This window comes from Watersipora subatra, chromosome 5 (genome assembly GCF_963576615.1).
Source record: "Watersipora subatra chromosome 5, tzWatSuba1.1, whole genome shotgun sequence".
In the NCBI taxonomy this organism is placed as follows: Eukaryota; Metazoa; Bryozoa; class Gymnolaemata; order Cheilostomatida; family Watersiporidae; genus Watersipora; species Watersipora subatra.
Window position 1 is genome coordinate 22,784,397 of NC_088712.1, and position 14,800 is coordinate 22,799,196.

Genomic DNA, 14,800 nt, shown 5'->3' on the forward strand with positions numbered 1-14,800 from the left:
CATATTTGAACATACTTCCACGAGTGAGGTTGCATGAAAGTGTAAACAGAAACCATCTCTCACAACTACATCACATTTGAGCCGTTTTGAAAAGCGAATCCAAACTATGGCGGTCTCGTGTGACTGCGATTAACTGTTGGTTTTTGCGCTTTTAAGAGCTTGTAATCACTTTTTCACATATTTTGCACCTACAACACAACAGAGTAAGCCATGATGAATCTTTTTATATCAAATAATGGTAATGTGAATTTTGTGGCAAGTCAAGCTTTAAGTTTTGATTTTTCATATTTCCAGATCAATCACTGGAACAGAGATTCTGCTGTAACTGTAAAGTGTTTTGTTTCAAAAAATTAAACTTCGTTTTGGCTTATTTTAGCACCACGACAATGCCCTGGATGGTCATCATATAGACTCCATGACCCAGTATATGTCAAAGGAGAGCCAACATCTGCCTGACATCTGTAGAAAGCATGAGAATCAGCCATTGGTGTTGGAATGTAAGGTCTGCCTCACCATCAGCTGTATGAAATGTTTAGCGGATTCAACCAAATGTGAGAAAGGTAAGTTTATTGACTAAACACTGCACTTGCCACAGATAATAGATGACATCCAAATACTAAAGAACATTGAACAAATATTGAAAGTGTTAGTAGGTAAATTCACAGGAAATTTTTTGGCTGCAACTGATGCTAATGGTAAATGCCAGTAAAGCGCACGCGCAGGTTATGGTTACCCTGTTATACAGTTTTTTCACCTTTTGATGTGGAACACAATCAGTTACGCCCTATTACTTTTCTAACATCAACAAGTTTCTTCCAAAGTTTAAGTTTGGTAGTTGCTGTGCTGAATACAGTAGAATAGCAAAGATGCCAATATGCTATTTGCCAATATTTCTCTGACAGAGATATGATGCCCGCTCTCTTTCAGTTCAAAGTTGTTCCTTATAAATTATAGTGAAAACAAAACCAGAGACAGATTGGTAATAAAAGTTTAGCCGATGATAAAGTTGAAATTTTGTTTTGTTAAATACGGACTAAAACTTAGTTTTAATTTTAGTTAGCTAAATTCATTAAAGTTAAACTCAACGGTATAAGTTCATGTTATAAGTCTGTCTCGAAGGTAAGAACTTCCTATGGTATGAACTGCGCATGGTACATTGTAATGTTACATTTTATTGGAGATCATCACAATTACTAAATACACTAAAATTACGCCTGGTAACTGTAGTTAATAATTTTAATATGCTGCTTTGTTTGTAACTTTTAAAATGCAAAATACGTATATATATATATATTTTTGTATGTTTTTTACAAGAGCTGTCTTCATTCTTTTTGCTCATTTTCATGCATTTCTAAATGATATCAGTTTCATACTCATTTTTTTGCATATTGTTTGTCTTATTATCATAATTGCAATAATGGTTGTTTGCAGTCATTAGTATGTACATGTTGTATATAATGTAATTAATATAATTATGATAAATAGGCATAATAAACCAATGAATCAATAAACCAATCGATTGAACAATGGATCGGAAGCTTTATTATGCCGTGACATTGCATATAGGCTGATAACCTCAGTTCTACTGGCTAGAACTCCAAAGTTGTTTTTTTCAATTTAATCTTATCACATTTTTTCTGTCATCCTAATATGTTATTGAAGTGTTACCAACAAAACTGGAAAATACTTAGGACGGAAAGGGTTAAATTAATTATAAATAGCCTAATTTGTTCCAAGATCTTTCCAAACTCATTCCCTTGACAGAAAAAAAGAATAACTTTTCTTAACTCTTCTAGTTGGTTGGTTGCACCGTAACTGCAGGTTTTTGGGTTTGCATCGACAACTATTCTCCTTTTTATGATCAATCATACTGGTTAGGTAGACCGTAATTGCAATAATCTTACAATAAGTTGATGGGAACTGCATTCTTTCGAAATTCATTTACAACGATTTGCTTATATTTCTAAACATCAAAGTTTATTTCGCAAAGTAAAGCTAATAACAAATATTTTGCATCTCAAAAAGGCAAAGGAAAATATGTTCACTGTAAAAAGCAGTTTTACCTATTCCTAGTATATTGCTATCCAGGGGTCAAGGCTAGGATAAAGATACGTTCAACGGTACTCCATATGTGACAGTGAGACTAGTAGACCGACGCTGTAATGTCTACACTTACCAATCCCCTTTGTATTTATGAATAATTGCGCAGCTATCCTAATTGCTTTTTTGTCAACACATTTAACGATATATTACGACGAAATAGATTGTTGCGAAAGTTGTGTACATGCATAATGTTATATTAAAGTTATATATACACGTAATGAATAGTATTCTAAGCGCACAGCGTTATTTCTTTCGGAAGTTTGGCGATTAAACAAACATTCAAATCTATTTTGAATACTCGCTCGACTTGACACTTTACGTTTTAGGAGGTATGCATCATAGGAGCCTGTACTGTATAGTCTAGAATAATTAGCTTTGGTCATGGAGGTTAGTAGCTAGTACTGCAGCCAACATTTGCTGTTGATGAATAGGCTACTACATACTGATATAGCAAGCCGATGTTTTGCAGTTGTACAAACCATGAGTGGAATCGACTGCAAGCAGTCTAGTCATGGAGAAGTACGATGTAATGACGTGGATAGAAGATGGCTCCTACGATATGGTATACAAGTGCAGGGACAAAGACATAAGAGAGATTGTGGCCATTAAAATATTTGTGGAGTCTGAAGACAACCCGTTATTCAAAAAGATTGCGATGAGAGAAATTTGCATGCTGAAGGTTAGTTTGTCTTTTTTGTCAAGTCCCGAAACTTTTAAAAGAATTAATTGCTGTATTATTTGAATATTTATTATGAAGTGATAAACCTTTGAAGATAAAATTCATCAGCCGATGTTGCAGCCGTCTTAGACATTGCTCGCTGCAGTGTAGTTTAATGTAAGGACATTGTTCTATTGCTCTTGTAGGTATTAGACAGCTTTGTAATTTGTAGGTGTGTTATGTGTGCACATGCTATTGATATTAAACAGGCTATACCCTGGCAGTGTTGTATCGTCCTTGTATTCGGCAATTTTGTGATCGAGTTTGCCGGCGTATATGGCTAATTACTTTAGAAATGCATGCCTGATTCACACAAAGTAAATTTATATCAATCGTCTGCAGTTTGTCCACAGGTTAACAAACCTGTTCGAACGTGTTTTTTTCAACATATGACTTAAGACTTGAGGGAATACTGGCACATGAGACCCAAAGATTTTTAACATTTTATTTTTTAAGTTTTACAGTACATCACAGTTTTGTAAAGGACAGTATAGGAACTGGCTAACAATTAAATATTAAATGTGAAAAGTAAAAAGAAAATTAGACGATCTCAAAGCATCGTTTGGTTAAACATGACCCAGTCCCTGTTAAAGTAAGCATATTTTCATTACGACATTTGAACTTGTTGATAGCCAAGTTTACGCTGTCACTCTGAGTGTCTGTAAAGAAGGAAAACAATTAAAACCTATTTTTATTTATTTTCCATTCAGTCTTTCGCATAGTTTTATAAAGTACTTTTGTATGAATGCTATGCCTAATTACTCTTGATACCTTCTGAAGAGGAGCTATGATATGTTTTCAGGTCAGAGAATATGTTACAGTATAACGGTATACAAATGTTTGCTCCATTATGCGATGGTGTCCAGATAGAAGACAGCCCATACCTGTCATGTAAAAAACGAGGACATAGACCATGGAAGATCTGAAAACCTCCAAATGACATACATGAAACATTTAGCATATATATGGTAAAGCAAGAGGATGCAAAGACTTACTGCTTTGCTATATTTGCCGATTATTTTCCACAGTTGGAAGTGGTTTAGGTAAAAGTAGTGTTGAGGCTAACATGTTAGAGGTCATTGTGTTTATTCTTTCGGTATTCATATAACTGGCATCTCCGATTCTTTATTTTTCAGCATTTGAAACACCAGGATCTGGTCAACCTCATAGAAGTGTTCAAGAGAAAGAAGAGACTACATCTTGGATTTGAATACGTCAATCACACGGTGCTCAATGAGCTGGACAGGAACCCGAGCGGGTGAGGACTCAACAATCTCTCTCTTTCTCTCCGTAATCTTAGCAATAATAAGAACAATGTTTAAATTCGAAGCCACGCTAAGAACTTTAGGAAGAATGCTTGTCTCATATGGGAATAGAATTCGGATACTTGGATATGGGAATTAATTAATTATGCAAATATTAGCTACTCATTACGATCTCTCACGGCGCCCGGTACTGCCAAGCGTCCGAGTATCCAATGAGTTTTATTTTTTTCCTTCAGTGAGTGCTCTTGTTTGTGTTCCATGAACTTTCCCTTTTTCTTGTTCCATACGATGCTTCTACCGTATCTACAAAATTATTTTGGTTCGATGAACTTTTTTGGTATTGTGTGGTATCCATTTTCGTCCTTCGCAATGAGTTTTTTTGACTATGCTCTATAATCTTTTGTTTTAGGCAGCAATTTCATCTGCTTAGGCTCAATGAGCTCCCCACTTTGTCTAATGACTAAAATTGTTTCATATGATGACACAGGAAATGACTTTTTTGACTACTCATTTATTTTCCGCAGTTGTTTAAAACTGGATGATGCTGGTTCGCGAAATGTTAAACTTGGTGGAGTTTTTACTTTGGCTAATTCCTTAGATAGCCTTGCTAATTGCTATTGCGGTTGACATTAGAGAGAGGTTTCGCACAGATATTAGATACTGTTGAGAGGTCTAGTTCTACAGCCTACCTGACCTCTCAACAATATCTAATATCTGTGGTTAATTCTTTTTGCAGGGTGCCAGAAGCGTTGACTAAGACTATTATATGGCAGACGTTACAAGCAGTAAATTTCTGCCACCAGCACAATGTAAGTGTATGATGTGTCTACTCCATTTTCCTTGACTATCTCTGACTGTTTATCATTGTGGAGTCTCTACCCTTGTAGTATCTACTCCCTCTTGACTATCTCTGACTGTTTACTATAGTGGAGGCTTTACCCTTGTAGTATCTACTCCCTCTTGACTATCTCTGACTGTTTACTATAGTTAAGTTTCTACCCTAGTAGTATCTACTCCATCTTTCATGACTATCTCTGATTGTTTACTATAGTGGAGTCTCTTCCCTGGTAGTATCTACTCCCTCTTGACTATCTCTGACTGTTTACTATAGTTAAGTTTCTACCCTAGTAGTATCTACTCCATCTTTCATGACTATCTCTGATTGTTTACTATAGTGGAGTCTCTTCCCTGGTAGTATCTGCTCCCTCTTCCTTGACTATCTTTGACTGTTTACTATAGTGGAATCTCTAACCTGGTAGTATCTACACTCTCTTTCATGACTATCTCTGATTGTTTACTATAGTGGAGTCTCTACCCTGGTAGTACCTACTCCCTCTTTCATGACTATATCTGACTGTTCAATATAGTGGAGTCTCTACCTTGCTATTCTTCACTCACATTATTAGTTTTCCCCACCAGACTCTGCACTCATTATCTCGTAGACTCATTTTCCATCTTCCCTTTTTATCCCAATCATATATGGTTGCTAACTATAGAGGATATTTTGCTTTGGTTGTCTCCACTGTTTTCCAAAGCAGTCACGCACCTGTTCGTGAGTGACACAATGTAAACACAGAGTTGCCCTTACACCTGAAGTAATTTCCGTAAGTTGATGTTAAAAGTTTGTGCTTAAAAAATAAAAGGAAAACAAGTTGCAAGAAAGCATAAAGTTTGTATAAAACATTAAAAGAAATTAAAATTACATTAAAAGAAACATACAAGTTGTTTGTATACACCATATCCTGTGTATGTCAGAGTAGGCTATCAGTGTCTCTACCAGTGCCTCCACTTCAGAGACTGTGTATAGCTGAGTCTACACTTACATTTGTGTTTCTCTTGAGTGGGGTAATAATAAGTGGTTTTTATTTAGTATTTTAAAACTAATTTTGTTTTTCAACATGTAACTCAGTGAGTTTTTTTTCATGGTTTATACATTTACATTTTTTTCTCATGATATTTGTAATTATCTAAAGTTTTTATGAAGGAGTTTTCATAAGTTTTCCTCTGGTGAAACGGATCAAATAAATTACTGCGTATTCTTATGGGAATATCGGTTTCAACATAATTGTTTTACCATACAAAGCAAGTCCTAGAACAAACTAACTTTGTATGTAGAGGTGCGATTTCTTTTGTGAATTCTCTCTCGGACTGTTTCACTTCTATAGGGACTCAAAAAAGTTGCTTCATTTGCCTTACTGAACCTGCATGTTTTTACCTTTTTTGTGCACTACACTTAATGTTATGCCATATTTCTTGTTTTAGTGCATTCACCGAGATGTGAAACCAGAAAATATACTTATAACCAAGTCAGGCAAAGTCAAGTTATGCGATTTCGGATTTGCACGGCTTTTAAGTAAGTTGGATAGATTGTGTATTTCTAGCTGTCTCGTGTTTCATCGTGCACTTACCACCGGCTGCCTTTGTTTGCTACTGAGTTTGTTGCACTAAAGATGTGTATTATAGCACATTCCTAATACTATTAGATCAACTCACAAGCCTTTTACAACAGCTCTTATTCTGGCGGAATCGCTTATGAAACATGAGAAGTTGTTTTCATTGCACACAAATGCTGTTGGTAATACGCATTATTTCCATTCTTTCTCACGGTCTAATCTAAAATTATATGATATTGTCATTATTCAAACATTTGATTTCGTACGCTATGTTAGTACATTTTATTGATATATCATTATTTTTATATTCTAGATAATCAATTAAACAGACATCCTTTGTAATAGCAGAGTCTGCACTTGAAATATGCCGCACTTGTCTCAATATCTTGTTGTTTTCGTCCGGGTTTGTTCTCTACAAATGTTTACGTCGAAAGTTACTTGGAAACAATTATCCATTTTAGGCCTTTCACTAATGTTTATAATTATATAAAATGCCAAATTCAAATATTTAATATCTAGCTCATGAAAACTAACATTTGCTCATTCATTAGAATATTTGGAATGAAGGTTTAATATTGCGATACCACTATGTGAATACACACAACTATTTGGATATGTTAGTGAGCACTTGTTAGCACTTGTCAGAGTGTTAGTCTGCCATGCTGAAAACTGGAGGGACGCTTTATGACACGATAATTTTTCTTTTCCGTCAATCATGGCTTTGGGCAGACATTATTATAGTATCATGTTATCATCATATCATGTATCAAGACCTACAATGCTGACCTATTGAAAGGTGTATTAGTAAGATGGCAACTACTTGAGTATTATATAGTATGTTGCTAAGTGAGGCTGAAAACATGGCATGAAAACTTGTTGATATCGGTAGTCAACAATGCATAGTTTGTAGTGTATGCGAGTTCTATCTGGGCAGGAGCAGAAGATAGCTTATAGTGTTATAGGGATATCTGATTAAAAACATGGCCAAAGATAGAGAGATTTTGTTTGAATAAACGACTTTTACAGCTAAGCATCCACACCTGACAACTCTTGGCAGATGTTTGACCTGTGATATCTCTCTATATCTGACACAGAACAGTCTGTTCAAATAATTCTTGAAACTTGGTGGCTTAACCTATGCAAAGAGTGTTTGAATGAGTCAGCAGATAGATAACATGCACTGGTTGTAAGCACCTGCAGCTCAGTGTCAACCAGGCTCAGCTTCTATTCTCAAAGTAATAGTCCATTAGGGCCTCTACTTCAAGGAATAACAATGAAACCAACGAATGACGCAGGCTGCAACTTATGTTTGTGTTGGAATTGCATTGAGCTGTCCCCGATTTCACCCACATTTTTCTACACAATTCCAATCGTTCATTCGTATTTTCTATTCATCGCTGTGAATAATTGATTGTTGGCGTATAATTGCCTTAAACTTAGTTGTATTGGCTAATTGCGCTAGATTGTTATGAGTAAATGAGCTGTGATCGGTTAGCTCAGTCACAACTGAATAATCCATAATGGGTCGCCTCATAAATCGACCTGGGCGTCAAAGGGCACCAGCTGGCAGTGTCCTCTCATGCAAATAATCAACAGCGTTCATCCGCAATGCTCCAGATTGTCTTTCTTCCATTTTTCGTGCCGTAGTGTCTTGTTTAGAACTATCTAGTGTCTTTGCAAGCAGATACGTCACCATTATAACACAGTTTAGTCTTAAACCATAACTGCCACGTACAACTTTTATTGTATTTACTAGGTAAATCAGACACGCTGATTCCGATTTTGTACTCAAAATAAAGATTGGTCCACTAACCTTCAGAGTGATGAAGGCTTTTTACAGCGTTTTAATATCGGTCTCGAAAACAACACGATTGGCACAACAAGCTCCGCCTATAAATATGTGACGTACGCTAGCTTTTTAGGAGCAGAAATTGGAGACATTTAGTCCGATTTAGAATGATAGAGATGAGTGTTTTAAAACAAATTATTATCTAAACTAAGCCTTGAAAAGAATCTGTTTTTTCTGAAAGGTAGGTAAGCTATTTGCCTTGCATATTTAAAAATGAGTTAAAAAAGTTTAATAACAACGCTAGATTGGGATAAAATCGCACTTTTTTGAGCTCATTTTTATCGGTGTTCAGCCTATGAAACATCCTGCAGCAAGCTACATGCAATTTTAAATAGTTTACCTATCTTTCATAAAAGACTGAGATTATTTTGAAGGCTGAATTTAAATAATAATGGGTTTTAAGACACCTATCTCTATCATTCTAAATTGGACTAAACATCCCTAATTTCCATTCCTAAAAAGGTAGGCTACGTCACATATTCATGGGTGGAGCTTGCGCCGATTGTGTTGTTTTCGAGACGAATGTTGAAACGCTTTATCAAAGCCTTCATGACTTTGAAAGTTGGTTGAACAATCCTTATTTTGAGTACAAAATCGGAATCAGCGTGTCTGATTTACCTAGTAAATACGATAAAAGTTGTACGTGGCAGTTATGGTTTAACATACAAGCTATAGAACAGGGCATATTTCTGGAATTATGGGTAAATTTATGAAATTGGTCTGAGCACCTAGCTTTTAGTTATCTTGTATGAAGATAATCCTTATCTAATAATAAGCCTTCATGAGACAAAGATGCACTAAATATTTTGTTGATTGATGTTAGGGCCTCTTCCTGTTTCCTATGCAACCTGCTATTTTAAAATATCTTGAAGGTTGACTTGCAATAAAATTCACATTGCAGTTATTTGGTATCAAAAAATTTACCATGTCTTACTCTGCTGTGTTGTAGGTGCAAAATATATGGAAATGTGATTACAAGCTCTTAAAAGCTCCAAAACGAACAGTTAGTCGCAGCCGTCACAAACCGCCGTAGATTAGAATCTCTTCCCAAAACGGCTCAAATGGGATGTAATTGAACAAGATGGCTTATGTTTACACTTTCATGCAACCTCATTCGTTGAAATATTTTCACAAATATATTTCACGCATTCAATAAAACCATATCTATTGTCCTTACGCGTCTATCTCACCATCATTGTAACGCTATCACTTTGAGCACTGTTATCTTAAAACCTGCCGTGAAAACTCGTTTAATTATTTTACCCTAGCTCGAAGGCGTGCATATCATTCTCTGGTAAAAATGACGAGCCTGTTGGTCACCTGTGATAGTCGAAAATTGTTTCAGAAAGTATTCGCGCTGTTTGGCAGGAAGTATGGGTCACAGGATCAGATTACGACTAGATCATTAGATCAAGCCGAAACAAAACTGTAAAGTAGCGAGCATCTATATTTGATACGGGCTCTTCGGTAAAACCTGAAGTGTTTGTCTAGTGCTATGTTTGTCTAGTGCTATGAGAAATTTTATATTGAGCATTTTATAGGCCTTTCAATTCACGTGATAACATCACATGTCAAAACAATAGTAAATAAGTCAGAGAAAGACCGCGGCTAAAGACTGAGGTTTTGTCGTCCTTGACCCCTTCAGGAGCGAGAGTGTTGAGAAGAGTCTCGCTATACCCCCATCCTCTTGAATAAGAAAACAGGCTACATCAGTACGCATGAAAATAATTTTCTTTTACTTCCATGTTCTTTTACTTAGAAATTAAAATTCCTAAACCCTTGCATCAATAACTTATTTGCCATGTCTCAGCTATATTTTTATTGCACTGTTAAGGCGTGGTCACACGAGCACCGAACCGACGTAGGATCGGTTCGGTTCGGAGGCTGGTTCGGTTCGGGGCACATGTCACACGGCCACCGAAGTAACTTCGCTTCTTAGATACCATACGTATAGAGACAAGACACGGTTTCATTAGTAGTTTTTATGTATTTGAGTTAAATATTTCTATTGTAAACAAAAAACTTTGAGGAACAATTATAATTACACAGCAGATTTATCAGAAGATCGTTCAGCTGCTCAAAATAAATCACTCGATACAAAGATTTTGCTAACCCTTCCCATCAACATAATTATATTTTTTTTTATTAACATATGAATGTTTTTCTATGCTGAGTACATAACAAACAAAATCAGTCTTTATCATAGTACTGTGGTTTTACATAAATAAATCAGTCAACGATGGCCAACGATACTTCATCAGGATGAATATGACACATTACTTATATTCCACACGAAAGAAAATCACAACCATTCCCTTACATTTATACAAAACGTAAGTGCAACATCTTACATTTATGCAACCCAATCACAAGTCCGGGTGAACCTTGTCGTAAATTGCTTCATGTTGTTTATTTAACGAAATAAAAGTATCGTCCCATTTCTTTTTTAACTTTACTCACACGCACGTAAGTAGAAATGTGACGCGTGCTCGCTAGAATTCTAGAATTTTAACCAGCCAATAAGAGCAAGGGTTCGGCACGAAATTTCGAGCAGTACCGAAATAGTTCGTTTCGGTCAGAAATGTCCTCAGCCGAACTTTTTAGAGCTGAAAACGACGTCGTTTTGCGTCATTTAGTTCGGTTCGGTGCCCGTGTGACCACGGCTTTAGAGGCTTCACGTTTATGGAAAGAAACGGTTTTAATGACCTATGACTGTGGTGAGTTAAACATTAGTGATAAATTCTTCGTTAGTCTAAAGAATTCCATAAACATGACCTTGAAAATAAACGAATAGCTTGCCAAAATCCCGTACATAAAAGTGTATCATGGCTGCGATTCTATGGTTATAGAGCGGAGCTGAGCAGAGACCGCATTTATCGAGAAGCCGCCCCAAGCCTCACGTGAGTTTTAAAAACTTGGCTTTAGCCGCGGCCTATGACTTTGAACCAGAAGCCGCGCCCAACGACAAGCCGCGCGGCTTGAGCATAAGGACTTACGGTAGTCAGAGAAATAAATTAATTCCAATCTACGGCGGTTCCGTGATGGTCATGATTAACTGTTCATTTTTGAGCTTTTAAGAGCTTGTAATCACATTCCCACATATTTTGCACTTATAACACAGCAGAGTAAGACATGGTGAATCTTTTGATACCAAATAACTGTAATGTGAATTTTGTTGCAAGTAAAGCTTCAAGAGGCTCCGCATGCTTCTATCAATAATGGATCAACAAGGGGATTACTCTATTAATTCTGAGGATGACCTGCAGCGGGTCCAATAAAACCATTCATTTGTCATACATATAAATATCAGTGTTTATCTGTCATTCATGTGTCCACTTATAGCGATGCAGTTATAGAGACAAACAATCCGCTTCATATTGGATTTGAACTTGGAACCTTCAGTTTTACAGACAGGCGTAGTACACATCCATTACAGTACGATTCATGCTTAATGCTTCAGCTAGCGCTAAGCGTGAAAACACACGAAAAGAAAAATACATCCCCATGCGTGAAGCACAATGCTTAAACTCACATGGTCAGCAAGACTATTGTAATCAGTAAAAATTTGTAGTAGGCAATACAGCCGGTTCAGTATGAATTACACAGAAATTTACACAAAAATAAGCACAATAGGCCTACATAGAAATAAACAAACACCTTCATTTAAATGTTAGAATAGTAAATGTTGTATATGTTGACTGAAAATACATTTTCTAGGCAGAGCTTTTTTATTTTACCTATTTTTTTTATTATAGACCAACGTTTTGAAACAGCGAGTCTCAAATGACACACTTCTTTGGTGTGTGTAGCCAATACCTCACTCCACTAGGGTACCCTTTCTTTGGTGTGTAGCCAATACCTCACTCCACTAGGGTACCCTTTCTTTGGTGTGTAGCCAATCCCTCACTCCACTAGGGTACCCTTTCTTTGGTGTGTAGCCAATCCCTCACTCCACTAGGGTACCCCTTCTTTGGTGTGTAGCCAATCCCTCACTCCACTAGGGTACCCTTTCTTTGGTGTGTAGCCAATACCTCACTCCACTAGGGTACCCTTTCTTTGGTGTGTAGCCAATCCCTCACTCCACTAGGGTACCCTTTCTTTGGTGTGTAGCCAATCCCTCACTCCACTAGGGTACCCCTTCTTTGGTGTGTACCCAATCCTTCACTTCACTAGGGTACCCTTTCTTTGGTGTGTAGCCAATCCCTCACTCCACTAGGGTACCCCTTCTTTGGTGTGTACCCAATCCTTCACTTCACTAGGGTACCCTTTCTTTGGTGTGTAGCCAATCCCTCACTCCACTAGAGTACCCCTTCTTTGGTGTGTAGCCAATCCCTCACTCCACTAGGGTACCCTTCTTTGGTGTGTACCCAATCCCTCACTTCACTAGGGTACCCTTTCTTTGGTGTGTAGCCAATTCCTCACTCCACTAGGGTACCCCTTCTTTGGTGTGTACCCAATCCTTCACTTCACTAGGGTACCCTTTCTTTGGTGTGTAGCCAATCCCTCACTCCACTAGGGTACCCTTTCTTTGGTGTGTAGCCAATCCCTCACTCCACTAGGGTACCCCTTCTTTGGTGTGTACCCAATCCTTCACTTCACTAGGGTACCCTTTCTTTGGTGTGTAGCCAATCCCTCACTCCACTAGAGTACCCCTTCTTTGGTGTGTAGCCAATCCCTCACTCCACTAGGGTACCCTTCTTTGGTGTGTGTAGCCAATCCCTCACTCCACTGGGGCACCCCTTCTTTGGTGTGTACCCAATCCCTCACTCCGCTTGGGTACCCTTTCTTTGGTGTGTAGCCAATTCCTCACTCCACTAGGGTACCCCTTCTTTGGTGTGCAGCCAATCCCTCACTCCACTAGTTTGCCCCTTCTTTGTTGTGTAGCCAATCCCTCACTCCACTAGGGTACCCCTCAAGCATACTCCAAGTCACAAATGTCTATAATAGCTAGACAAACCGATCAGGTCTGTGTTCAATTTGGGATAAAATCAATTTATCTCTTGTAGCTGGACCTGATGATGACTACACAGATTATGTTGCGACTAGGTGGTACCGCAGCCCTGAACTGTTGGTTGGAGATACTCAGTACGGCCCTCCTGTAGACATATGGGCTATAGGTTGCATTTTCTATGAGCTCATGACTGGCCAGGCAGGTCAGACGTGGACCAACTCTACCTTATACGGAAAACCTTAGGTTGGTCTTGCTCTACATTGTCAGATTTGCCAGTACTTCTGTCTCACAATGACTTCTTTTCCTTTTCAATGATCAGAGCTTTGAAAAGGAGTTGATGTTAACATATAGTTTATCTATACTGAGGTTCACTGATGCTATATATAGTTTATCTATACTGAGGTTCACTGATGTTAACCGTTAGTTTATATATACAGGAGGTCCCTTGATGTTAACATATAGCTTATATATACATTGTAGCGGGATTCACTGATGTTATCATATAGTTTTTATATACAGAGGTCCACTGGTATTAGCAGATAGTTTATACGTATATATATACTGGAGATTCACTGATGTTAACATTTAGTTTATATGTACTGGAGGTTCGCGGATGATAAAGTTAATGATAAGATATAAGATGATAAGATATAGTTAATAGAGGTGGAACGAACGAGACACGAGACGTCTCGAGTATCGACCCGTCTCGTATCGGTCTCGTCTCGACTTAACTAGGGTCAAGTGGGGTAAGTACACCATCGAAAAAGGGTAATTCAATTTCGCAGTCTTACTGCTTTGCTTTACCTAAATATTTGAGTCTAATATTTGTCATTGTGAAACTCCAGAATGTTCTGAGCAAGAATATCAGCACTAAAAGACTGTGAATTAAATATCATTGCTTTATATGAAGCGCTAAAAAATGTGTGTCTAGGTGGTGCATTTACCCCATATACAGGGGTAAGCGCACCACCTAGCCTTCTTTGCCATTGTTTTGCATTGGTTGACAAACAGAGGCAAATGCACCAAATTGCTGATATTGAAATTATATAAAATTCAATAGAGATGAAAAAAAAAGTTTTTTTGAGCTTGTACCGCACCACTGAAATGTTGATCGTATTGAACATTAAAATTTTAAAATTTAGCAATTCTATACCATTGCAATTCAAGTGACCAGTTTTACTCCAGTGAACCACAAACTTGACATAGACTAACTCAAAAGTATAACAAAAAAGACAATAGAGATTGGAGTACTTAAAATGAGATTGAACCGTCTCTTTTGATGGAGAACTACATGTTTGCCGGGTGGTGCACTTGCCCTGCCCTTGTTATATATTAAGGTGCACATAGATTAATGTTAATGTGTACTACATAGGTGCACTTGCCTCTGTCTCTAAAATTATCAGGGGCAAGTGCACCACCCCAGTTAAAATAATACAAAATTATTTGTTTGGATTAAAACAAGAAAAAAAGTATTCTATGGACAGACACCAGTTGCACTCAATAGTTAGCCCAAACAAGTAT

At 37.4% G+C, this 14,800-nt stretch overlaps 1 protein-coding gene across 1 annotated transcript in view; it reads left to right on the forward strand.

Moving 5' to 3' along the window:
• Window positions 1-2,576: 2,576 nt before the first annotated feature.
• LOC137396221 (cyclin-dependent kinase-like 1) overlaps window positions 2,577-14,800 on the forward strand; it is a 211,971-nt gene continuing 199,747 nt past the window's right edge. The window contains exons 1-5 of the mRNA XM_068082404.1: window positions 2,577-2,782; window positions 3,958-4,079; window positions 4,823-4,895; window positions 6,349-6,439; window positions 13,335-13,445. Of these exons, the coding sequence (XP_067938505.1) occupies window positions 2,615-2,782; window positions 3,958-4,079; window positions 4,823-4,895; window positions 6,349-6,439; window positions 13,335-13,445 (565 nt within the window). The 5' untranslated portion in view covers window positions 2,577-2,614. The remainder of the gene's footprint in view (window positions 2,783-3,957; window positions 4,080-4,822; window positions 4,896-6,348; window positions 6,440-13,334; window positions 13,446-14,800) is intronic.